The sequence below is a fragment of the Canis lupus genome, chromosome 34 (assembly GCF_048164855.1).
Source record: "Canis lupus baileyi chromosome 34, mCanLup2.hap1, whole genome shotgun sequence".
Taxonomy (NCBI): Eukaryota; Metazoa; Chordata; class Mammalia; order Carnivora; family Canidae; genus Canis; species Canis lupus.
In genome coordinates this window covers 8262483-8289954 of record NC_132871.1, presented here as the reverse complement: position 1 = coordinate 8289954, position 27472 = coordinate 8262483, and the positions used below count along the sequence as shown (strand labels likewise).

General features: G+C 37.3%; 1 protein-coding gene across 3 annotated transcripts in view; it reads right to left on the bottom strand.

Moving 5' to 3' along the window:
• CCDC141 (coiled-coil domain containing 141) overlaps positions 1–27472 on the bottom strand; it is a 180655-nt gene that overhangs the window by 106199 nt on the left and 46984 nt on the right. For all 3 annotated transcript variants that reach the window (XM_072811090.1, XM_072811092.1, XM_072811091.1), the window contains exons 4-6: positions 24478–24586; positions 19461–19714; positions 5119–5235 (exon numbers count right to left, since the gene is read on the bottom strand). In XM_072811090.1, coding sequence (XP_072667191.1) covers positions 5119–5235; positions 19461–19714; positions 24478–24586 — 480 coding nt within the window. The remainder of the gene's footprint in view (positions 1–5118; positions 5236–19460; positions 19715–24477; positions 24587–27472) is intronic.

Sequence of the window (27472 nt, the reverse complement as noted above, 5' to 3'; positions counted from 1 at the left end):
TTTTTTTTTTTTTTATAGAAACATCATCATTTTAAGATTAACAATAAATTTCTTTCTAAGGTTTATTTATTTATTTTAGAAAGAATGAGTGCAGGGAGGGTGCAATTTTAACAGACTCCTCGCTGAGCTTGGAGCCTGATGCAAGGCTCGATCTCATGACCCTGAGATCATGACATGAGCCAAAACCGAAAGTTGATGTCAGTTAAGCATCTGCCATTGACTTAGGTCATGATCCTGTGGTCCTGGGATAGAGCCCCCCTTTCAGCTCCCTGCTCAGTGGGGAGTCTGCTTCTCCCTCTGCTCCTCACTCAAGCTTTCTGTTATTATCTCTGCCCCTCTCTCAAATTAATTAATTAATTAACTAATTTTAAAAATCCTAATGCTCCAAACTACCTAGAATCTCTGGACATGAGATCCAGACTTCTGCATATTTTCAAAGTGCTCAGGTGATTCTAGTGTGCACCAACTATAAACAGTCCGAACTGAACCAAGGTTTGAAGCAATATTAGTGAGAGGATTTAAAGTCCATCAGAGTGGTATGAAAATTACTTTAAACTGAAAACACCTGAACAATCAGCAGTCACAGAAATATTACTTAAACTTAAGCAGAGTCTCCTGAAAAAACAGCTACCATTAACCCTCTTCCCAGGGCATTTCCTAACTAAAAGAAGACTGACCCTTACTACCAAGGAGTACAATTTAGCTACCACAAACTCTCCCACTGGGAAACTTTCAGCCAGGAAGAAGACAGACTGCCCATTTCATTAGAAGCAAAAGGCCCAATAGAACCTTCCATACTCTTCCACCGAGGCCTTAATCTCCCCACCCTTTTTTTGTTAAATTGATATATATAAACCTCAACTTTGGAAACAAATTTCCATTACTAGGACGTCCCATGCATATATGAAATGTATGTATGAAAATAAGCCTGTCTTTATTCCTGTTAATCTGTCTGTTGTCAATTAATTTGCAGGCACTCAAACACTCGACACAAATTGGAAGAGAAAAAGTTTTCCTCTCAACAGAAGTACAAGCTCATTCCTGAAGGAAGTTCTTATATGAACATTATTTCTGATCTGCAGGAGAAGGAATGATTATGCCTCCTCAAATGAGATAATAGGAAAGTGTTTATTTGCATATTATGTTAATACATTCTAAAACCAACTCTGAGCTCTAAAGTTTGAATTCAAACTTTGGGGAATCAAATTAATACATGATAAAATTGAAGAGTATTTAAAGTCTCAACAAAAGGGTAGTTGATAATCATCAATGTCTCCTATTTCTTTATCTGCTACATATGTAAAAGAAAAATATTTTTCACATTTAGTAAAAAAAGTGCAATGATTTAACATGATTTATTTATAGTCAAAGGTTATAATAAAAAATTTGGTTCAGTTATTTCAACACATTCTGAATAAGGCATCACATTTATTAAGATAGAAAGTTTTCCATATTTCTTATTTGACTATATTCTAGTAAGAAATGATACAGGCATTTTCAAAATTTATTTTTAAAAACCTTACTGCTTAAAAAAAAGCAATACAGAACACCTCTCTGCTCTTCAGTTTAGCTGTGGGGAGCAGAAACACCTACTTTCCCTGTGTTACCAGGTTATTTATATGAGTTTCACTAATGAATTCCCAGCTTGAGGCCTTATTCATACATAAAATCTCCTTTGGAAGCCACATTCCCTCTTCCTCTCCTCATACTCACACCCAAACAAAACTTCAAAACATAATATGTTGGTTCCTGTTTAAAGCCATATAAAATTAGAATCCATCTGTAAGAACAAGGAATGAGATGGGCGAAAAAGCACAGATGAAAACTATTTGAACATTTACACCATCCATGGGAAAAGAAAAACATTTTTGAGCCACAACTAAAATGTGAGTGTTTTCACAGATATTTTCTAATTGAATTTTCATGCTCCCTCCTTATAGGTGAGGAAGGTAAGGCTCAAAGAGGTCAAATGTCCCCAAAGTTACATAGTGAGTGACAGCAGGGATTTGAACCTGTTTTTTATCATGTGGATGCAACCCATTATAACATTATAATCTATTTTCAGAAAACTTGCTTATCTAGGTGGGAAGAGGTCAGTAGAGGTAGCTAAGGAAAGCATCTAACCAGCAAAGATTGGTAGGTCCTGTCAGAAATCCTAATACTGTAGATAGGACTGGCTTCATGGGCAAAGGACCCATATCATCACACAGAGCCCTGAATTTAGAAGAGCCACATGCTGACTTTAATGCTCTGCTGTTGCTGTATTGAAATTTGAATAATTTATTAAGAAATTCCTCCATGTTTTCATTTTGCTCTGATTCTACATATAATGTAGCTGGTCCTTCTTCTAAAGGTCAACAAAGTGAGAATAAAGTTTACAGGTATAAGAACTCTCCTTGAGGAGCCAAAAGGTGTCAGGGCCATATGGCTTAGAATAGAATAAAGTTAGATATCATGATGGGAGATATGCCAGGGGAGAACTTGCTGAGTATGATGCTTTCTTTCCCCATCTGTTTGGTCAGTGTTGTCAATGTACCTTTTTCAGGAAAAAAAGAGTAGTGCCGGTCCAGTAGCATCCAGAGAGAAGAAACATCAGGACAGCATTGGAATCTACCAGGTAGAGAGCTAACATATGAGAGGTAATCAAACTGACCTATTTCTTAATGAGCTGTCTCCAACTCTCACTAAGTGAACGGGACAGAACATTCTCAGGGTCCGGGGTCTTTGTTCTTTGGTCCAGTACCCCATGAGTCTTAGAATAAAGCAGGATTGAGAGTCCAATCAGGGGGAAGCCCTCCAAGAAATCCCATCCTTTATAGGTATCTGGGGTCAAAGGGAAGACCATGAATGATTGAGCCCTAATGTAACAACAGAAGCTCCCTGTACTCAGGGCCACCCAACCCTGCACCAGAAGGTGACAGATTAAATCACCCGCTTTCACACTTCCCATGCCTTACCAGTCAAAATTGCTGATATCCCAAAGGAATACTAGCTCAGGGTAAAATAATAATCTGATGAGTGCAAGCAACACACTGAAATACCTGAGTCAGAGGAAGTACAATTAAGGCACTGGACAGATCAAACATTTGATGTGTGAATAAAGTATACCTTAAGATATACGGAAGAACATTAGACAAATGGAGCAAGTAAAAACAATTATGAAGCAGAATCAGTGTGAGGCATCGGGCATGAAAAATGGAATCAGTGAAGTCAAGAAACTTGGCAAGAGGGCCAAATAATAGAAAAAGCGCTTTAGGAGAGTTAGTGAGCTAGGTCAGGCATTTCCTAAGGATAAAGAACTAGGAGCTAGTTAAAACCTTGAGGATAGAAGTAGAACATTAATATCTATACAACAGAACTTGCCCAAGTCCTATTAGAACTGAGGTTGTATGTCAAACAAATATTTTTATCCAGACTGTGAGAAACCATGATTAGTCTATAGTTACAGGGACTATAACCCCAAGTATAACTAAATAACGTAAATAAGCCATTTTTGTTTGTTTTAATAAGGCAGCCATCCTGTGAAATTCAGGTCCTCTCTTGTGTTTGACATTTAGGGAATTTGATAGAATTTTCACTGATAAAACTTGTGACACCCACAGAGTAAACTGCTGTTTAACCTCAATGAAGAAAATTAATTTCCTAAACAGATCAACCAAATGCTGAGCATTTTAAAGAACTTTTAAAAATCATCAGTCATAGTAGTCTTCTGTAATTGCATCTTTTATCAATCCAGCAAATATTCAGACCAAACATATGGAATACTTGTGTATGCTGCAGTGTTCAGAGAGAAGCCATAAACAAACAAAAGCATTATGATTCCTATGAGATTTCAGTCCAGATAAATGCAGTCTACTGCTTCTCCTTCCATGCCCATCCTCCTTTCTGCCCGCCACCAATCCCTTCCTCCCAAACATGTAAATATTTATTTGTCTTCCTTATTTTCAACCCTTATCTAGTAGTGCTGGCCCATTGTTTTCCAGAGCTTCAATATTTGGCTGTACCTACAACTATCAACCACTCAAGACATTAATAATAGAAAGTTCTCTTAAGTCTTGATACTGATTGAAGTTGTCACCATTCCTATTCAATCTACTACAAATGGATTTTTGTTTCCTTAGAGATCAAAATAGAACATCAGTGAAGAACTCTGGAAGTATTTATAGACCCCAAAGATACAAATGAGTCAATTTCCAAATAACAAGAGAGAAGCACCTTTACACAGATGCTCATCTTGCTTTCAATACTTCATGATTCCACTTTGCACAGTCCACAAACCTACAAATGGTTGACTGGCTGGTGGCTATTACTTTTTTGCAAAATGAAGAAAGGTGAAGCAAGTTAAGGAAATAGGGAAATATAAATGGGAACAGCAAGCAAACTACACCCGGAAATCATAATGAGATCTTAGTGCAGGAAAAAAAAAAAAAAAAAAAAACTTTTTTAGAAAGCTAGCAGAATATAGTTTAGGAGCCTGGGCCTTGGAGTTAGATAAGATCTGCATTGAATTCCAACTCTGGGGGATCCCTGGGTGGCTCAGCAGTTTGGCGCCTGCCTTTGGCCCGGGGCATGACCCTGGAGCCCCGGGATCCAGCCCCGGGATCGAGTCCCACATCAGGCTCCTGGTGTGGAGCCTGCTTCTCCTTCCGCCTGTGTCTCTGCCCCTCTCTCTCTTTCTATGTCTATCATAAATGAATAAATAAAATCTTAAAAAAAAAAAAAGAATTCCAACTCTGCCGCTGACAAGATATATTACATTGGTCAAGTTACTTTGCATCTCCAAGCCTTTGTGTTTAGTTTGTTTTGATCAGTAAAATAATACCTACCCCTTAGGGATTTGGTGATAATTTAGACAATACATCTCTTATACTTAATATAACTGCTGATACATGGTAACTATTCAAAAGATGATAGTTATTGTTGTAGAGGCTGCTTTGTTCTCTATTATTCTAAAAGCCCAGTCAATAGGTAGTGGTATTAGCTAAGGCTATCAGAATCCTTTCTCTGTAAATAGTGGATTATTCAGAGAGAGAGTTTTAGTACTTCTCTACATTACCTACAGAAGCATATTCAAAAGAAGACCATGCATTTAAAAATTATTTTTAATATGTTTCTTACCTTTGCTTTTATTATCAATTCCTCATGCTTACAGATTAGTTCCTCATTGTCTGACAGCGACGAACCTAGACTTTGTTCCTGTAAATCTCTTATTGTTTTCTGAAACCAACAAGTAACCTAGGTAAGAAGCAACAAAGAGAGATGAAATTTTAAATGATTAGGATAAGTAAGTCGAAATTCAGAAATATTTTCAAAACCTAAGCTACTTCGGTTTCTTTCTACATAAATTTATCTCACACATTAAATTAATACGATCAGGTTTATTTTTCTTCATTTCAATCTGTATATAAGAGAAAAAAATAATCCCCCAAATGCATGAAAATGATATATCAGTTCAGTTGGCTACATGGAATGAAGAAAATAGTTCAAAATTTCCTAAAAATGAAGAACCAGAATAGATTCCCACAGTCTATAAATCATGCATTCTTTTAGAATATAAATCTTCCCTGGATAAAAAGATGAAGGTGAATATTGTTATATAAACCTACATGAAGATATTAAATAGCTATGTAGAATTATATTTCCACTCTACAAAGACAATGCAAAAATATTTCAGCCATGCAATTGCTGCAATTGCTGAAAATCTGTCTTCAGAAAGTAAATAGACAAGTTATTAAAATTCTGTTGGTATTATAAATAGCTAAAGGGCATGACTCACATTCATTTAGACTTGATTTACAATACGTGCTTTACACAGTGTTGAAACAACAAATAGCAAACGACTTGAAAGAAGCTGTACATTTTTAAATGATTACATAAGTGGACATGGGGCCAATGACATGGATGCAGATTCCTTATTCCAGCTCAAGCAAAGAGATTTTTACTCCCAAATCCTATACAGTGTTATCTCCATGATCACATCACAGCTACTGGTCCTTAAGAGCCCACAACAGGATAGACGGTTCGCTACTTGCTTTTTGGGCATCATCTCTATTTCTCTCAACAGCTCTCTAACAAGCATGACATCATCATTGTAGAGATGAAGAGAGGTGAAGCAGCATATCCAGGGCCATATAGTAAGTGGTGGGCCAGGTATAGTCTCCAAACCTACATTATTCCAAAGTACATGCTCTTTTCACTGTGCCCTGCTGCCTTCTTAGGTAATCTAAAGTCTTACAGCCCTGGTCATTGGGTGGAATTACTTCAAGCCTGAAAAATGAATCCTGGCATCCCATTTAAAATGGTGGGCAATGCCCAAACATTATATTATACTTTTTTCCCCGCCTATGTTGTCCTGCCTGCAACAACCTCAGGATTTCTCTGAACTCCTAATACATAGAGATATGTGTGAAGTAGGTGGTCAAAGAGAAAGCTAGGTCAGTCTTAAAGCTCCACACAATAAATGTACACCCCCTCCCCGCCACTACACAAAAGTCAAGTTAGGAGTTACCTAGAAGAGGTATTACTATTATAGGGCTGATAGCACAAAGCTGATTATGAGATTGAATGGTCTATATCAACACTTAGCATTTTTCAGGATGAAATAAACAGCACAGCTTGGGGTAAGAGGGTTTCTCCAGCTTCCTGCTAATTGTAAATCTTTGCTAACCAGCATTTAGCAATTAAAAAATAATGGCAAACCTGTAGCAGTTTTGATATGAAGCAACTCATTTTTTTCCAGAATATTTGGTAATTTGTGTGCTATATACACATTACCAATATCTGAAGTATTGTATTGATGTATTTACCATTATTTGAAGATGTCTTTATTATCTCAATTAGAACTAGATGATATATATATATATAATATGCATATTAGAACCCACAGAGAGTATTTTAGTAAGAGCTATAAAGTTTATTCACTAATTTGTTTAATTTTTACAAAAACAATTTCTCACAAAAGATACAGTGAACCCGTATAAAACCACAAGTAGGGCTAATTTAAAGTTTTCATCAAAGAAAAATGGATCATGAATATAAATTTAAGAGAGCATTTATTAAGTACTGGGAGTAAGTTTCATTTATTATTAGCTAACATGGGAAGAACTCAGAAATCTCAAGAATGTTTTAATAGGGAAAGCTTTAATATAGGATCTGAGTGAATAAAAAAAATGAGTACAAACAGGTGTTTGCTAATCTCTAAAAACAGGTGAGGACCCTGAACCCTCAGATAATCCTATTCAACTTTATGAGTCAAAGACTTGTCATGTAGCACATGCCAGCAGTGATGAAAGCCGGAAAGGAGGGAGTGTTTTGATTTTTAAAAGGTATCTACTGACCTCATCCCCTAGATTTGGCAAATACTATTTTAACCCCCAGAGGATACTATTCCTGTGTGGCAATGCCATTTCCTATAAGTGAATGTGTTAAAGATCTATGTTGCTATTCTGTATATGCTTTCCTGATAAGCATCCTGACTCTCTAGGTCTACACATTTTTACTACCAAATGCACCCTGGGAGGAAACATAAAAAACAAGTTGGCATAAAACTCAGAAGTAAGTAGTTGATCCTAAGTAGGCGATCTCATCATGAGGCATCCATCACACACGTGAGCAGCCTCTTGGATCAGATTTACTAGGTGGTGCTGTGGGATGCACACAGAACAGGCTCTCAGAATCCTTCTGAGGTAAAGGCAGGACACCCTAGATTACTGAGCGTTAGTCAACCATAACATTGGGCCACCCAATAAATCAGTCCTTGCATCCCACAAGTAGCTACTGCAGACAGCTGCATAGATGTTCCAAAAGCACTTTTTCTAAGCACTTAAATTATATCAGCTGCGGTCCAAAAGCTTGAGTAATAAGTACAGTAAATGAGGCATCAGGACATTCTGTAGAATATGGTCCTTGCAAAAGGATGAAATGAGCCAAGGGTTCAGAGGATGCAGAAAGGGAGGAAGGGAAAAAAAAAAAAAACACATTCAGAGTATACACCAGAAATCAGTTCCTGGCAATGATGAAGTAAGGGGAAAATTAGAACATTTATCCTCTCTCTTCTTAGTTCCCACCTTTCTGCTTGAACTAAGCAATGTGTTCATGATCATCCTACCAGTTTGACATAACATTCTAGGTACTCAGTGCCCAGGGGAGGTAGAACTAAGAGAAGGAATGAGGATCTTTTTTTGTTGGGGGGGGTGGTTGGGTGGGGAAGGGGAGCACCTATTAGAGTGAAGGGAGATAGAGAAAGAAGTCAGCAAAAATTCAAAGCGGGAGCTTTCGGGAATGTTCAATGAAAACCGAGAGCTGCCATGGAAATTAAAGAGGAGTTCTAGGGGCAGCCCGGGTGGCTCAGCAGGTTAGCGCCACCTTCGGCCCAGGGCCTGATCCTGGAGAACTGGGATCAGTCCCATGTCGGGCTTCCTGCATGGAGCCTGCTTCTCCCTCTGCCTGTGTCTCTGCCTCTGTGTGTGTGGGTGTGTGTCTCTCATGAATAATAAAAAAAAATCTTTTTTTTTTTTTTTTTAAAAGAGGAGTTCCAGGACAGTCCCCTCCAATGCTGTATGTAGACCCACACTATCCTCTATGGCTATTGAGTGCTTGGATTCTGTCAAGTCCAAACTAAGATGTACTCCAAGTATAAAGTACATAGCAAATTTCATAGACTTTGTAAAAGAAGAAAAAAATAACACAAATATCTTGTTAAGAATATTAGTGTTGATTAAATATTGTGGCACCATTTTAGATACATTAGGTTAAACAAAATATATTATCGCTTTTCACTTTTCTTGTAACTTTTTACGTTTTTAATGTGGCTACTAGAAAATTTAAAATCACCTATGACTTGAATTATATCTTTATTGAAATGGTTCGACCATTTTAGGACATTCAGACTATCCATGTTGGTTAAATATAGATCTAAGGACTGGGTTTTAATTAAGGGCAATTTAAAATAGCAGGGTCAAGAGAATGGTGAAATGAGATCTCGGTTGGCAAGCATTTACGGACCACTGAGTGGAGAATAAAGAAGTCGAACTAATGATACTTCCAGAGAAGCTTATTGGTTCAGTAAAGGAGAGATCTTGATGGCAGCTTTCAGGAAGCAGAGGTAGCAATGGGGTTTCTCCACACCTTTTTTTCTTTGATTAGGTGAGACTTCAGCATTATGTGCAGACGCAGTGTCTGAAGATACATGAAGGAGAGTGGATGCAGGCACATACCAGGAAGTGGGGAAAGGTTGGAGGAGAGCACTAACTGGGCAAGGAAGGGCTAGCTCTTACTTCTTGGACAACCCATCCCCTTAACACCCTGCTGGGAGGTAAGAGTTAAGAAAGCAAGAGAAATAAATAAAACCCCTCTTTGCAGAAAGGGGTCAAGGACAACTCTAAGCAGGTTACAAGTAACCTCATGCCATCTTTACATCCCTCCTCTATGGAGAGATTTTCTTTTTCAGCAGATGAGGAAAACATACCCAGCAGGTGTGTTAGGAGTGGAGCAACTTGCCTAAGGTCATACAACCAACAAGAGGCAAGTCCCGCAGGCAGAAATGTCATGGTCAGAACTCACACTTTCTCATCCCACGTTTTTCTTTTCATCACCACCATCTGCAGAACCAAAGGATTCCAGAGGGAAGAAATGGCTCTTCTCAGGCTAGGTTTACAAACATTCTTAGGATCAAAACCTCCTGGGATCCAGTCCCCGCAGGGAGCCTGCTCCTCCCTCTGCCTGTCTTTGCCTCTCTCTCTCCCTTATGAATAAATAAATACCATCTTTTTTTTTTTTAAGAAAAAAGATAAAAAAAAAAAAAAAACACAACACCACAGTTAGAGAGTCTAACAGGGAAATGGGTTCCGTGTACCACGTTGGGGGTTCAGTGGAAATACTGCATTTGAGAGAACAGATGCGTGCAGCAGGCCCATCAGGAACAGGGGCTGAGAGCAAGAGGCTGGCTGTGGGCACAGGTGACAGCTAAGGCAAGCTGAGAATTCCAAAGACTATTCCAGGACTGACACATGGGAACACAAGTGATAGAAAATGCTCTCCGACAGTCCGGAAGAAAAACCTCACGTGGCAACAAGGTGAACTCCTGCTGCAGCCCAAAGTGACGCATCAGACTGCCAAACACAACCAGTCTCTTTTTGTGCAATTTGTTCCACCATCCGAGAACAGATCTTATTTTTTTTTTTATCTTTGTTTAAAAGTGTGCTGCAGGAGGTGAGCCAGCAATAAGCTATTCAAACCACCTTAACAGAAATGCTTAAGGGAAGATGAAAATCTCTTCAAATTACTTTCATTTTCTTTTCCATGTGCAGAACAATTCTTGACAAATAGCCAGTTACTACTAGAGACAAAAACTGATAAAGCAGAAGAAAAGGCATCAGGTATTTATCTTCTTTAACCCAAGACTTTTTGATAGTCTCTCTTCCACGTATCAAAAATGCACACATATACAAAGGTGTTTTCAATCACAGTAGATGGCCACAGGTGACACTTCTAACATCTACTTTGTTTTTTTTTTTTTTCTACTTTGTTTTTGAAGGCATGTTACTATTGTAACAACTTTTTTTTCTTTTTTATAGTAGAGAAATTATTTCATATTAGGCAATACGGTCAAATGTGCTCTGTATTTAATTAGATGATAACAAAACTTCAAATATCCATTTGCTCCATCAGGAGATCATGTATATTAGGGAAAGAGACACTAAAGCATGTCACTAATCTTTGTACCTGAGGACTTGAGAGCAGAGGAGGAAAGAAGCATTACTGCCAAAAACGTGGATTGGGATTCTTTTTAGACGCATTCTGGGACTAATTATTGGCTCATGAATATTTGGACTTCATTTCATTGATTCTAAGAGAATAATGTTCACCATATTTCTTTTGTGGAATTTGGAAGCTCTCCATATATTATGGAAGACAATTGGAAGGTATTAATATCTCCTCAACAAATTATAGGATCTCAGTATTCTCTGTTGATGGGTAGTAGGAAAGCAAAAATATGTTGTTTGTCATGAAGTAAATTTTTTACTTTATAAACAGCTTCACAGATAATCTATCTCCCTGTCTAGAATCACAATTTTATGTATTTAATTATTCTGATTTGTGTTGACATATCATTTTTCTTTTCACATTTATAGAGCAAGAAAAATGGCACTAAGGACTTCCTCCCTTCCCAAGACTGGCCTCAACTCTTGCTTATGTAGGCTCTTTACTTTCAACCACTTAATGGAAGAAAGCTGTTTAGTCCAATGGATAAAATCAGTACAGTGGATGTCTCTGGGCCTAAATTTTATTTCTAGCATTACCTCTGACTCACTGGGGCAAATCCTCCCAGCAGTGGGAGAAAGCCTTTATTTCAAGAAAGGAAAGAGACTAGCCCAGTGTCCTAGCAATGTGCATTTCTGCCAAAAATATCTAAGGCATGGTTTTCCCAATATAACCTGGGGTTCCACCATAAGTGGAATCTGGAGCTAATTATATTTACTGTGTGTGTGTGTGTGTATGTGTGTGTGTATAAGAAAGAGAGAGAGAGACAGAGGCAGAGAGAGACAGAGAACAGACATTACAGAGCTACTTAGGAGTGGGACTAAAGTTTGACATTGTCACATTACCATCCCAGTTCCTAAGCCATGCAGCCAAGTAGATTTCATGCTGCAGCTTTGGCTTAGACGCCTGGTTGTTGGAAAAAATCAGTCAGGCCTATTATATCGACAGGATAAATAACTGTTAAATTTTAAGGGATATTGTCATTTTTTGAAAGTGTGCTATTTACTTTGTTTGCTTATAAATCTCCCTATTAAAAAAGCATTAAAATTAATCATAACCCTTTGGTTGTCTTTGGGGAGCATGAGAATTAAGGTGGAGGAGAGAATGAGTCCCACTTCCCAGCAAGTTTGGGGTATTTGTAGTGTTGAGGAGGAAAGAAAACCCAACAATCTCCAGCAGCAGGGACAGGGAAGAAAAAGAGCTTGGAGTAGTGGAAGGAGATCCACAGGCAGTCTGGGGCTTAGCGGATCGCTCAAGTAGCAGCAGCTAACTCTGCGGTACGATGGAGGGGTCTGAGGATCAGGGATCAATGTGGAGCCCTTCCCAGGGCTTTGGGACATCAGACAGCTTTGTCATCAGTCCTATTACTGCAGAGAGAGTCATTCAGTCACAGTGTGAGTCACCCAGTCCTCTCGCAACTGATTAAAGGGCTTAAATCATTATATCAAATTAAAATGTTGGTAAGCCAATTGAACAGTATAGAGAAATGACTAAGCTTCATGATTACATAATCAACCATAAGACGTATAAATGAGCTTTAATAAACAGCTAAAGAGTGAAGAAAGAGGAAAAAAATTAACTTTAAACTTTATCTTACAAATAAAGTTGACTTTCTGAAAAAAACTAGGCTGACTACCAAGCCATGAAATGGCATTTATTTCCCCTCAACATCATAGCATTTTAGAAAGCTAAGATTACCTAGTGATTTAAAGAACTTGTGTGGGATCTGGCCAAAATGTAGGATTTCATGAGCCAATGATTATCCAGTAAAGCTCAGAAAGTACCCACCAATGTATATAGTGATATGGTGAACATCTGGACATTTATTGAGCACTCACTGTATTCAAGCTGTACTCTAAGCATTTTTACATATATAACATTGTTTATTTTTATAGGACATCTATAAAAATCTCTAGATATTATTACTATTCCCATTTTACAGAAAAGGAAACTGAAGCATAGAGGTAACTAGTAAATGTAAAAGCTAGAATTGATATCCACACTATCTGCACCGGAGTCCCTCTATCAGGACCTTTGACATCAGTATCTTCGAAAGCAATAGCGATTAGCATGCATCCTATTTAAGAGGGGTTTCTACTGTTTTCAAAATTACATGCTTCTCCTGTACTTTCAGATACTTTGGATTCACTGTTGGCATGTCTTAGAGTAAATTCTAGAGATAGCCTATGTGTTAAAATAAAACTTGCCATAAATTTTAATTTACAAGTGGCTGGAAAGTTATGTGTGTGTTACTGGGCTGAGCTACTGGATACCAGTATCTCCAAGATAATTCAACCCTTATTTTGAGTTTATTCCAGTCAATGTTAGAAAGCTGCATTCAAACAGATTTTTTTTTAAAGATTTATTTCTTTATTTTTGAGAGAGAGAGCAAGTGAGGGGGAAAGGGCAGAGGGAGAAAGAAACTTTAAGTAGACTCCATGCTGAGCACGGAGCATGACATGGGGCTCAATCTCACAACCCTGAGATCACGACTTGAGCCAAAACCAAGATTCGGAAGGCTAACTGATTGCACCACACAGACGCCCAAGAGAGACTATTATTTAAAAGCACTTACCACTCAACTAGGCACTTTTATATTATCTCATATTAATTTAAGCTGGTCAACCGTTCAGCTCTAAGTCCTATTTAGAAAACAGCACCAAAGAAAGGAGACTACACTTGCACATGTGTATATGGCACATGCATGCACACACATACAGTTTTATAGCTGCCCACCACGTACAAGACTGGTGTCCTGAGGCTGTGCTTATATATTCCATCTTTGATGTCATTTTAGTTGCCTATAGATAAGGAATATGATTATGTGCAGTTACACGATTATGATATACATGGCACTCAAATTATAAAACCTTCCAAATGTGAATTCTATTCCCCTTTCCCCCCCGCTGCAAAGATTTGTATCTTAAAACTATTTGTGATCTGGGTAGTGAAAAGAAATTATCTGCCCTTATGTCTTACTTCATTCTCTTAGATGTCCTTGACACTGTCTTGTACAAAGAGACTATGAATAACTTAGTTTTAATTTATTTGTTTGTCTCACTTATGCCTGATTGGAGCAATTGAGAAAAATTACATTCATAAATCTTCTTGCCAAGATAATTAATTATGCACGAAATATTCCAAGCTGCTTCTGATTTTCATTAATGAAGCAGATTATCTGCAAAACAAAATGCTGCTGGAGTTGAGAAGAAAGGTCAGCCAGCCGCTCATCTTTAAGTGTAAAGTAAGTGCACATTTTTACATCTGAAAAACAATGATAACGAGAGAACATGCTATGATAATGTTTATCAGACTATCTCATCCTTATTAAGATAGAAAAGTATGTGGTTTTTCATTTGGGGCTTTTTTCCCCCCTGTGATTGATATAAATCCTACATCACCATCATTCTGGTCAGTTGATTTCTTTTCCAAAGGAAAATTAGCTGAACTGTATAGTTCAAAGCATTAGGCCATAAGCACTTAGAAACAGAGAAGCACTAAATGCATCTTTTAAATGGCCCTCGTATGAGAAGATGCATCAGATATTCAGACATCCACATTATTATTCATCAGTAATCTTTGCTCTAATTCTCTACTTAATTTTCCCTTTTCTTAAGTGGTTATAATGATCGACAAAGCTGGCATTTTATCAATGTAAGATTTGACAGCTCTTACGTTCCTTTAAAATAAGTACAGAACTGACAAAAAAGTCTTTGCCTTCCAATGAAACATGTGCCTTTGTATGAACTCGTGGTTCCACAATGTTCTAGGATTATCAGGTAGATCATTCAGGAACATGATAGTCATGGGGCCCAAATTACTATTTCACAGGCTCCCATCTGACTCAGTGTTGCTGCTCCTGCCACCCTTCACCATTGCATCAAAAAACTTTAAAATAGAACATTCCAAAAAGTCTTAAAAACTTAGGAAAGATAATTATGCTTGTATCTACCTGAATTTTAAAATACTTCCTTGTTCACACAATAATAAATACAATAAGCATTAATTATTGTTTATAATATTGAGAAACTGGGGAGACTCTACTTTCTCATCAATAAGATTTTGTTTAAATTGTATAATGGTTTTATATCGTAACAGATGGTAACTACACTTATCCTAATGAGCATGAGCATCACATAATATATAGAACTGTCAAAACATTGTAGTACACCTGAATCTAATAAAACATTGTATACTGACCATATTTTATGAAAAAAACTATGCATGTTCAAATAGTGGAATATTATATTAAAATTATTTATTGTACTTTTGACCAAGAACGTACCTATGATTTGTTCAATTAATTAATCAAGTAATAATATAGCATGTATAAGTTAATTCCATTAATGTTTATTTGTTTGGTTAGGTGTTTCTTTAACAAATGTGTGTGTGCCTGTGGCTGTGCTCATGCTTATATAAAGGTCTAGAAGGCGGCAGTAAGCCAAATGCCAACAGCAATTATCTATATGAATGGTGGTCTGATCGACATTTGTAACAAATGAGCATTATTAAGTGACAAGCAGAAAAAAATATGAATTTTTTTAAGAGATGGAGAGAGAGAGAAAGAAGGAGGGAGAGAGAGGTGCGGGTGGTGGGCAGAGGGAGAGAGGGACAGAGAGAGAATCTTACGCAAACTCCATGCCCAGCACAGAGCCTGATATGGGGCTCAGCCTCACAACCCTGAGATCATGACCTAAGCTGAAATCAAGAGTTAGACACTTAACCAACTGAGCCACCCAGGGACCCCTCTCTTTGTTTTAAACTACCAATTGAATGTCCATCAAACAAGTATGGCTATTGAGATCCTCAAAGTTTTATTTAATCATACCTTTTAAACTCAAGACAAACAATGAGATCAGCCTTTAATGCAAGAATAGTTTTTCCTTGAGCATGGTGGTAGAGGGGGGCAGGAGTATGGGAGCAGGCAATGTGTTGGGGTCTTCACTATCCTTTTCAGACAGGATAACAAAAAATGCTAATACCAATATAGCATACCATAGCAATTACCAAGTACCAGGTACTCTTCTAAGCACTTGGCATATAATAACTTGTTTGATAATCCTAACAATGCTTTGATGTAGGTAATCATATATAGAAACCTGATTTTGAGGGAGGTTAAATAATTGCCGTTACTAAGCTAGTAAAGTAGTGGCACTGGGACTTTAACTCAGCCAACAGTCTGGACCCAGTATCTTTGCTCTTACAAGCTAGCACACAGAAGCAACAGTTACTTTATTAATTACTCCAGCTTTCATCACTAGTGTTAACAAGAGAAAACATAACATGGGGTGTTTTTAAGAGGTTAATTTTATATTTAAAGAAATGACTATCTTCTTTATTGGCCAATTTTAATAAAAATAACATTTATCTGTATTATTATTTTAAAAATTGATTTTGGTTTGGGACACTTAGTAATGGAGTCTAATTGAAAGCCCAATTCTCTTAACCACAAATATTCATTTTTAAAGCTTTACTTTACCTAGAGCAGCCACTGAGAACTAAATGGCATTAAGAGACGTTGACAATTTTACCAACAGTAATGCCAAGCCCAGGCGAAAGATTATGGACCAGATGAGAAAGAATTCATAGGTTGTAAGCTTAACCAAAGCAAGGGAGGACCAGAAAACTAGTATTTTTTAAGTACCTCTTAGAATGCTAGGCATTTTGCTACGTGTTTTATACGTGTTATTTCATTTAATCCTTAGAACAACTCTGTGAATTAAGAATTATTATTCCCAATTTAAGGATGAGACTCATTAAAACACTGAGATACCACTATACACTTATCAGAATGGCCAAAGTCCAAGACTGATAATACTGATAATGCTTGACTGTGAAGCAACAGGAATTTTCATTGCTGGTGGGCATGCAAAGTGATACAGTCAGTCTAGAAGATGGTTTGGCAGTTTCTTATAAACATACTCTTACTATATATGAGCCAGCAGTACATCCCTTGGTATTTATTCAAATGAAATTAAAATTTATGTCCACACTAAGATCTGTACATGAATCCATAAGCAGCATTAGTCATAATTGCCAAAACTTGCAAGCAACCAAGATCTCCTTCAGTAGGTGAGTAGATAAATAAACTGTGGCAAATACGGACAACAGAATGTTATTCAGCACTAAAAGGAAATGAGGTATCAAGCCATGAAAAGACACGGTGGTATCCTAAATGTGAATTACTAAGTGAAAGCAACCAATCCAACCTGCTTCCAACTATATGACATTTTGGAAAAGCAAAACTATGGAGACAGTAAAGAGTTCTGTGGCTGCCAAGGATGAGGATGAAGGAGGGATGCATAGACAAAACACAAAGGATGCTTAGGGCAGTGAAATTATTATGTATGCTACAATGATGGATACAGGTCATACATTTGACTAAACCCAGAGAACATATTGCACCAAGAGTGAACCCTAATATATACTATGGATTTGGGGTGATAATGATGTATTAGTGCAGGTTCACTGATTGTAACAAATGTACAACTCTGGTGCAGGATGGTGATCCTGGGAGAGACTCTCCAGTGGGAGAGACTGTGTCTGTGTGGCAAGAGAGGGTACTCTGTGCTTTCCACTCAGTTTTACCGGGAGTTTAATGCTGCTCTAAAGAATGAAGTCTACTTTAAAAAAGCACCTCCTCAGTCAAAACACATACTCTTCCACATACTCATACCAAAACACATACTCTAAGAAAGATGAGACCCCATAAGTTAGAGGATTCAGCAAGTCAGAAACCTTCTGCAATACCTTACTTTAGTTATTTTCACGATGTTTTTCTGATTTCTAGGGATGACAAAGTACCTGGATTTCCCTTAAGTATGTGACTGGGTTAAAATATTCATTTTGAAACTTGGAAGCCCTAGAGGTAGGGGTTTGGGATTAGGAACTCAATGCAAAGAGACAAGAGAAAGGTTTCTTGAAGGGCACAGTAGCTCTCAGAACATGTTGTCAGGTTAGGATTAGGAGAGAGAAGGGAAGGACAGGGGGAGAGAAAGAGTATTATAATGGACTCACTTATGATAGGGAAAACAGGGAACTTTGGAAATGCTTGTCTGATAAACAATTTTAAGTTGATTCTTTTCCTAAGCATTAATTTTCCTTTGTTCTGTCAGAATCATCACTAAAAGACTATTACACTGGGTTAATAGGATTCTGGGTAATGAACATGTAAAGATGGGATGGGCAAAGATCTAAACTGAGGAGTGGATGAGGGTTGGCAGGTAAAACACAGCAGAGGCAAGACCGCGGTTGGCAGTAGACCAGGCAAAAGGGCTGAGCGTGGAGGTGGGTTGGAAAGTATATGGTGACTTGAGGGGGCGGCGATAAAATTTAAGCAGAATGTATGACTGGAGGCCTCTGCATTTGGGTCTTTGCTCTATGCCACCTCCTCAGAGAGGCCTTCTCTGATTAAAAGTAGACCAACACAAGACAAATTCATTGCCCTATTTGGTTTTCTTTATAGCACTTATCATTGTTCATTTGTTTATGTATGTCTTTCTAATTACACTAGCGTAGTGGTTCTCATCTGGGGGTAATTTTGCCCCCAGGGACATTTGGCAGTGCCGGGAGACATTTTTTGTTGTCACAACTGAAGGATATTCTTTGGGCATCTAGTGAGTAAAGGTCAGAGATGCTGCTCAACATTCTAGAGTGCACGGGACAGCCCCCCCCCCAAATCATCCAGCATTAGAAAAATTAGAAAAATTCCTGGAAGAAAAGGATTTCGTCTCGTGTGTTGTTATTCCCAGTACCTATAATAGCACCTGGCATGTGGTAGGTACTTGATAAATACACACTGAAGGGTTGATCATCATTGATGTCTTCATTTTTCCAGCTTAAAATAAGAACCAGTTTCTCCTGGCCTCATATATGCTCCCAGCTACAGGTCTGTCTCTCCAATCTACATCAGAGTACCAATATAAAACCTGTGAATAGACCCTTTCCCCATGCATCCAGACCAGGAGACCCCCTCTACGTATTTCTCCCTGAAAATTCCCTCCATTTGCTCTGTATAGATTTAAGCGTGGGACTGGGACAGTAAGAAATACTGCAGTAACCATTCCACCTATTTAAGTTGCAGGTTTGCAAAGAGTTCTATCCATGCTCACCATTAAGGAATTGGGACAAAAGGAGTGCGTGGCAAGCATGTTGACAACTGATCAAAGCTGTGTTTGCAGTTGGGGTAATGAGCTCTAACAAGCCTGGACCTCTTGCCCCAAAGCCCTCTAACCATTGAGCATCCAGCCACAGGCCAACGTCATATTTCTTCCTTGTCACCAGACCATTCTAAGAACACTCTTTGGGACTGACAGACTTTTTCACTGGCATTAGCAGCAATGTGGTACAGTTCAACGCCACCATGCCTCCCAACTTTCAAGAAAGCTACAATCTATAGTTCAGAATTTCAAAGAATTATGTTTAAAAGTAGTAACCTGGAGGGAAGTGAGAAAGAGAATCCAAAAATATAACGCAGTCATTTCCAAAACTACCCACAGGTATTTTCCCGTTTATAAAAGCAATATTATGATGAGAGGAAATAAAAATCTTTGTGTGGGAAAACAACATGTTAGTTTGGGCCAAAGACCAAAGAATTTGACCAAAATAACTGAGGAACTATCCCAGGAAACAGCTAGTCCACATAATAATCAAACTTAATTAGGTGAGGTCAGGACATAGTCAACTCCCCTTTGGGTTACCTCATTTTCTTGCTGGTCCCACTGACATAACTGCAGAACCTGACCCAGTTCTTGCTGCTGGTGCTTCAAGTCCTTGTCAAGTTGCCGTCTCCTATCTTGTAGAAGCTCAAGAAGGCTGTCAATCTTCAGGCAGCTGTTATGAGCTCCCTGAATCAACTCAGGATTCACATTAGGTCCATCACACTTGAATTTTTCTATGAAGTCAGTGAGCTGTTGGCTTTTGTTTAATAGGGCTAGAGATCGTTCTAAGAGTTCTAGAAGAGAATTAGAAGGAAAAAAGAATAGCAATATGAGTGAGCTTTTCTATAGTAATATTCAAACTCTTGGTATAATTTAAAATTTATGTAACCTTTATGTTAACAATAAATTGTACTGTAAGGAATCCAAATGCATAAATAGAAATACAACTGGTCAGATACCATGACTTAACAATTTCTGTAGCACTAACTGCCAAACAATAGGATGCTGCAGTTCAGTGATAAGGTAAATCAGTACAGGGGAAAGATCGAGGGACTCTGGCACTGTTTCAGTTGGTTTTTAATGATGTGGTTAAGCTGCTTGCACCCCTTGACATGTTCTACAGTCTGAAGTGAATGGACTAATTCTGAGATTTAAAGGTTATGACCCAGGAGTCAATCCATGACACATTCCTCTCCTTCATTATCAACAGCTGTCAATTCTCCCCTCTATCTTCTGCATGTGTCTACTGCTCTCCATCCCTATTACAGAAAATATTTTTTGGGCAGCCACCTCTTTTTTTTTTTGAAGATTTATTTATGTATTCATGAGAGACACAGAGAGAAGCAGAGACATAGGCAGAGGGAGAAGCAGGCTCCATGCAGGGAGCCCGATGCGGGACTCGATCCCAGGACCCTGGGGTCATACCATGAGCTTAAGGCAGACGCTCAAAAACTGAGCCACCGAGGTGACCTGGGCAGCCACCTCTTTATTGTATCCTTCTCCAATCCATTCATCCATTCTCCATATGTTAGCCAGACAGATCTTTTCTGAACAAACTATATCACACACGTGCACACACACACAACAATGGTTTCCCATTACCTTAGAATTAAGGACAGACCCCTTGACATGATTTTAGGTCTGGCAGATCTGGTTCCTATCATCCCTTTCAGATTATCTCAATCTCTCTACTCTTCATCCTTCTCTTTTAAGTACATCACAAATCTGACATTCCCTTCTGCCCCAGAACTTCTCAGTCCTCTACAGGGACACTATCCTTCTCAAGCCCTTTCTTCTCCACCCTTATTCTACTCAAACTTCATGTCTTACTCAACTGCCAATTCCTCAAGAAATAAACCAGACTGAATCAAAATCCTATATCAGGGGCACCTGGGTGGCTTAGTGCTTGAGCATCTACTTTTAGCTCAGGTCATGATCTCGGGGTCCTGGGATCGAGTCCTGCATCAGGCTCCCTGCAGGGAGCCTTATTCTCCCTCTGCCTGTGTTTCTGCCTCTCTCTGTGTGTCTCATGAATAAATAAATAAAATCTTTTTAAAAAAATCCTATATCCAATCCTATACCAAATCAAATACTATTAATTGTTCTTATTAATAGTTCTTATCACAACTATAGTTTTATACCTACGTGTTGAGTTAGTTGATTAATATCTCCCTTTGCCACCAGGCTCCAAGGCAATATGAGGACAGTGGCCATGACACTATCCCCAGCACTTAGCATAGTGATTGCCATAGGTGAGATGTTCAACAATTTTTGCAGAATGCTTGAATGAGATCAAATGTATTAAGATAGGGGGAAGAATTAAGAGAACTACAGGTGCTAGAGATCAGCAGTTCTCTATAGATGTAAAAAAGACTTTGAGAAGGCATGGGGTTTTGTGATGGGAAAGTGATGGAAACAGAAGCCAAGTTACCAGGTTGAGAAGTGGGGACATAGTGATGAACTGAAGTCAACAAGACAGGGCAATCTTTGAGGCATTTGTTGTTAGAGGGGAGAAAAAAAGAAGAGAATCTCAGCAAGATTGAATATACTGCTTTTTATTTTTTAGGACAGGGAGAACTATGGAAAACACCCAGAGACTAAGTACCTCACAAGCAACACAACTAGAAGTGGACTAAGCTGTGCTAAAAGCCACCTATTCTTTTTTTTTAATTATTTATTTATTTATGATAGTCACAGAGAGAGAGAGAGAGGCAGAGACATAGGCAGAGGGAGAAGCAGGCTCCATGCACCGGGAGCCCGACGTGGGATTCGATCCCAGGTCTCCAGGAACGCGCCCTGGGCCAAAGGCAGGCACTAAACCGCTGCGCCACCCAGGGTTCACTAAAAGCCACCTATTCTTATTAGAAGCTCAATGTTCTTTCCAATCTCCCATGGCACTCTACATTAGCACTCTAACCTTCGGCAGTTAACTGCACAGCAATAACGAGGCTGTGGTAGTTGGGCCAGGTTTCTCTTTAATACTTTTTTTTTTTTTTTTTTTTGAAGAGCTGAAAGAGAGAATGAGATAAGTGAAGATATTGTGAAGAGAGACTTTGACATGAAAAGGAAAGAATTTGAAGTAGTTTATGTCACATGACCTAGATCTGTCCAAGTATTAGATGGTGTTATCCGCTCAGAGTAAGGAAGGCGTGCTTATGTGCACTGGGCAATCTGATGGGGAGCTAATGATGCAAAGCAACAAATGACAAAAACAACCTGAGCCAAAAAGGGAATGAGATCATTCAAACACAGTAAGAAAAGACAGGGAGAACATTAGAATAAATCTCTCAAAGACATGGAAGCAAACATGAACAAGATGGCAGAGGCAAGGACAGGAAAAAAAAAAAAAAAAAACCTACCTCTCCAGAGAAAATTCTTATGTAGAAAGAAAGAGCTTGAAAATGAGATGAAGACAGGTTATGGAGAGCCTTGTGTGATAAACTGAAGAGTTTTAATTTGTATAACCTATGTGATAATCAGTATGATTGATTCTCCATATTTATGGCTACATATTTCCTTGCATCAAAGAGTTTGTTATGATATTGTGAAAAGTTACACACACACACACACACACACACACACACACGGAGGAAATGTGGGCAAGTGGCAGGGTTTCTATGTAGTATTTCTTTCCTACCTTTCCATAACTCGTTCATACACGCTAGACATTTCAAAAGAGAGAGGAAAGCATAGCTCTAAGTATTAGGACATTGCAGACTGACAGTGCCTGTTCTGATTCTTCCAGGATACTTACAATTAGCCCAAATTTCTATTTGCAGTCTTTTTGTGATTTTCTGTTTCATATCTGACAAAATAGTATGACTACTACCAAGTACCATTAGGAATGGAGTCTCTGGCCAAAGTTACTTGTAAACTGTAACCAGGCTAAAATCAGTCCAGTACTGCTACCATAATAGCCATTAAAGTGGACAAATTTTTCCCTCAGTTTCCTCTGTTGGTCCTTTGGCTCTTCCTCTGTTGGTTTCTCATATCTTAACCTTTTTTTATTGTTTATACTTTCCTAGCTATTTATTCCACGAGCTGATTGTACAAAATGATGCATTTTTCCTCAAGGGTAAACTGTCTAGATAGAATATCGTGAACTTCAAGAAATGCAAAATCTCTGTGGTGTATTTATTTTAAAAATCATATTTTTGCATACATAAAACCCTACTTTCTGACATAATGCCTTGTGATATGAGGCAAGTAGATAGTTAATAAATTTTTATTATTTGTTTTGATTTTGATTATATCTAAGAAAGTTTGTATTAAGGCAGATTTTATACTAACATTTATACAGATTGCCATATTAAGTACAAATAACAAATTCAAGATGGATAAATGAGGGATGTACATAACTTAAGTGAATTTATAACTTACTAAGCAATATTTCCAAAAGACTAATTTCTAAAAACTATCAAAGTCTTGGGAATGAGATGAGGGGTGATATTTCTTCCTAAAACATTTTTAAATATTCCAAGTGTTCCTCAGTGGGATGTTGTTTCCTAAACTCATTCAACAGGCACTTTCAAATATACACAAAAGTAGAAAAAATAGTATAATAGACTCCAATGAGCCTATATCTCAGCCACATTTAAATATATATATTTATGAACATTTAAGAACAAGGAAGTAACAATATGATTGTTCCTGCAGGGAAGCTTCTCCAGTATTATGTTCATTTTAAGAAGACATTGGAAAACTGGACGGTTCAGTTGTGAACCTTCAGAGCTTAGAATCCATTTTTTTCCTCCTTAATGTCCCTGAAATGCCTTGTTCATTGCTCCAGTTTGTATCATCGTACTGTGTCTTACATTGGAATTAAATACAAATGACACTCAATAAACATACTTTGGGTTGGATACTATTCTACATCATGGTGATTCAGATATGTACTAATGCCTGCCCTCTAGAGTCCCACAATCTGGTGATAAAGACAAATATGGAAATGAATTGTTACTACATAGTATGCTGGGTGGTATAACAGCAACCTACAGGAAACAGAGAGGTAACTTGCCAATAAATGTGGACATGCCCTAACCAAATTGTAGGCTTCCTGAGAAAAAAGCCCACTACCCACTTTTTAAAAAAATAACTTAATAGTGAAAGGGATTTTCCTTAACTAGTGCTGTTATTTAAAGGCTAATTTTCATTTCCTGACCTTGAGAAGGGAAATTCACTGAATTCAACCAAATTCAACCATTTATCTAACCAAGAAATCTTCCCCAGGAACCTACCATGTGTGGGCACCATGCTGGGTGCTGAGTATACAAGGAAGAACAAGGTGGACATGACCCATGACCTTAGGAGCTAAAATCTAGCAGACTGAGTAACTGAATCTCTGGTGGTTGTTCCTCTAACATCCCCTTAAAACCATTTACAACTATGTCTTTTTTTGGAGTAGATGACCAAAAATAAAGCTTTACTTAAACTTTCTTGGAACAATTTGAGGTATAAACATATAAATTTAAAATACACTATCACACATGAGCATTGTCACATGAACATATTATAAAGCCTCTAAACGCTTATGTAAGGAATAAACGTTATTTCTTGCCTTTGGTATGATGTTCATGAAGCTGAAGAAGTGCCTTTAAGGACTCAGCACTCTCAAACTCCTGGGTGTTCTGGAGGAAATCTTCAGCTTGGTCTATTTTAATAGCAAACTACAACACAAATACAAGGGAAAGACATTTGAAAAAAAAGCAATGTGCCACTTTGGGTTATTTGTAGATGTTTTTCATGAATTCATATCCTAGTTGACTGTATATGTGTTTCTGTGTTTGTGTGTTTGAATGATGATGTATGTGTTTGTGTGCATGTGTGTGGATTTAGGGTGTTTGTATGAAGTTATGTGTTCACATGTAGTCAATTTACAAAGTGCCAAAGAACTTTCTTTTCCTTCCTTTGTATTTCTTTTTTATACTTGGAAATATGTCATATATGCTGAAATAATTTAACTTGTTTATTGGTAAGTGTCTATTGAAATCTTCAACTAAAATTATTGTGTCTATGGAATAAAGCAGCCACTTCCAACATGTAAAGCAGTTTGTCAAAGAATAACCAAAAAGTTCACAAAAAACAACAATAAATAATAATAAAATAATAATAATAAAAGTTTGGTTAACCAGTAACCTATGTAATTATAAGTAAATATTACTTAAGAACCCACTTAGAAGGAAAGTTGAAATACAGTTAACATTTTCCTCTGTGATTAGACTTAGAACCAAAAAATATAACTTCTAAAATAACACAAGTCTAACCCCATTTCTACACTTGATCTTAACAAAAAGGCTAAGAAGTAATGTTTAATCCCCTTTCTTATACAAAACAAAAAAATATATTTTTGTACAGAAAGTGATCTGAAGAGATAACACCAAAGGATTACCTTATGAGAAGAAATGAGATTAAGAATAGGGGCCAGTGAACTTTTACCTTTTGAATCTACCATTTGTAATTTTGTTTGCATTTTTATCAATGATCTTATGCATTCTTTATATAAATAAAAGTGAGATTAGATAAAGCAAGAATGAAAAATGGAAAATTTCTCTGCTTCAAAAAAAAAAAAAGAAAGAAGAAGAAGAAGCAGAAGAAGCAATAACATTCTAAGTGGTGAGGAGTATGACCCATTTCTCTGTTTCTCCTTGGAGGAAATATGAAGGGGAGGGAGGCATTTGAAGTGATATTAAAATTCTCTGGGAAATTTAGAAACAAATTTTAGAAAAGGGTATAATATTTGGTTCTACCAGTACAGTACATTGATGATAATGGCATAGTAGTAGTGTAGCTAGACAATGGCAGCTTTGTTCTAGCATTCAGATTCAAAAGGAATTATTATAGTTTATAGGAATAGTTTAATCAATATGTTTACCTTTGTATCAGGTATTTAATAAACTCAAAAAGGTAAAGTATTGATGAGAAAGACACAAAAGCTTATCACATGCTTGTCTTTTTTTCAAGTTTTTTCCAAACTACCGTCTATGAATTTAATGATCTTTAATATTTTTATGTAACTATTCAATTAATAAGATCTACTATACTTTGATTATTTCAATAGCCTCATAAAATCCAGTTATAGATGGCATGGAATGGTGAAAGAGAGACTAATGAGCATGTCGCCTTTGGAAACTTGGAGGAGGCTTCACCATCATGTTAGAACAATCTGGTGGATACCAGTTACTGACAGCATGGTGTTTGAATAATCTGATGGTTAAGTGTGTGAATCTGAAACAGTCCTGTAATAATTATTAACCATGCAATAAGAAGTCATTTCACATTTTAATGGAACTGCATGCATCATAGTTCAATAAGGGGATCCTTCCCACACATCATTTACATCTCTAATTCATTCCATTTCTAATAGCTTATTTTAAGGATGTTTTTTAAAGAGAAGTTTCAAGACAAACAAACATATAAAACCAACCCTAGAGGGTAATTTGGTTTTTCTCTGTAGAACATTACAAAATGTTTTAGAGTCACTGTGTAACTTATACCTATATTTCAAATGTTATTTGAAATTAAATAAACAAATAATGCTTTTCCTCAAAAGTTTTCCTTAAACTTCTGTTAACTTTTACTTTATGGATATATCCTTTTGCTCACTTTTCTTTTTGCACCTTGCACAGGATAGGAGTAGTAATAGTGGGATACTCTGTAAAGACCCTATTCTCATATATTTTTTTAAAATCAGCAATACAAGTTTTGGCAATACAAGAGGCAGGAAAGATTATGTAGGAGTTTGCCTTCAGGTTAGTACTAAGTGACCCACAATATTGGAAGGAGGATAATATAAGAAACAGTATCTTTTCACTAAAAATCAGAGGCTGGATTATTAGTATGATTAGTATTATGTATAATTAGTATTATTAGTATTATTATTCATACAATACTATTATTATTGTTGTTATTATTATTATTATTATTAGACTTAGTATTCCCTTTTTCTTCATGTAATATCTGGAAATAACTTCCCATCAGCTAGCATTAATGTTACTATGCCATGGGAAACAAATGTTGGGCCTAATGTTTTAAGAAAGATAATTTCCTGTGCTCAAATGAGTTGAATTTCAAGGGCAGTTGACATCTGTAACCAACTTACTAAGATGGAATGAATCAGATGTATCTACAATATGACCCTGTAGGTACATTTCACCTAGTTTGTGTTCAGGAAAGAAAACTATGCGTGAAGCTTTTTCCCAAGATGATCTGTAAAATGAATTGTAACTGAACTTCTGTATTCAAACTGTGGAAAACAAAACTTAAAAGCTACAACACGATTTTTGCTACTTCTTTTTACTTTTAAAGGAGTTCATGATGCATGAGATTGTCTACCCCAATTTTTATGTTCTATTACTAATCTTCCTTCCTTTGTTATTTTGGATTTAAGACCTGAATTTTGAGTTTGGAAATGTCATATTTTTCAAAGCTAGTGCTTTATCATAATGAAGCAGTGCTCTGACATCAAAATGAATGTACTGCCACTTGACAGAAGTTAAAAGTGAAATTTCCAATAACTGTCTTACACCAAATACAACAGCTCTTTTGATAATGTT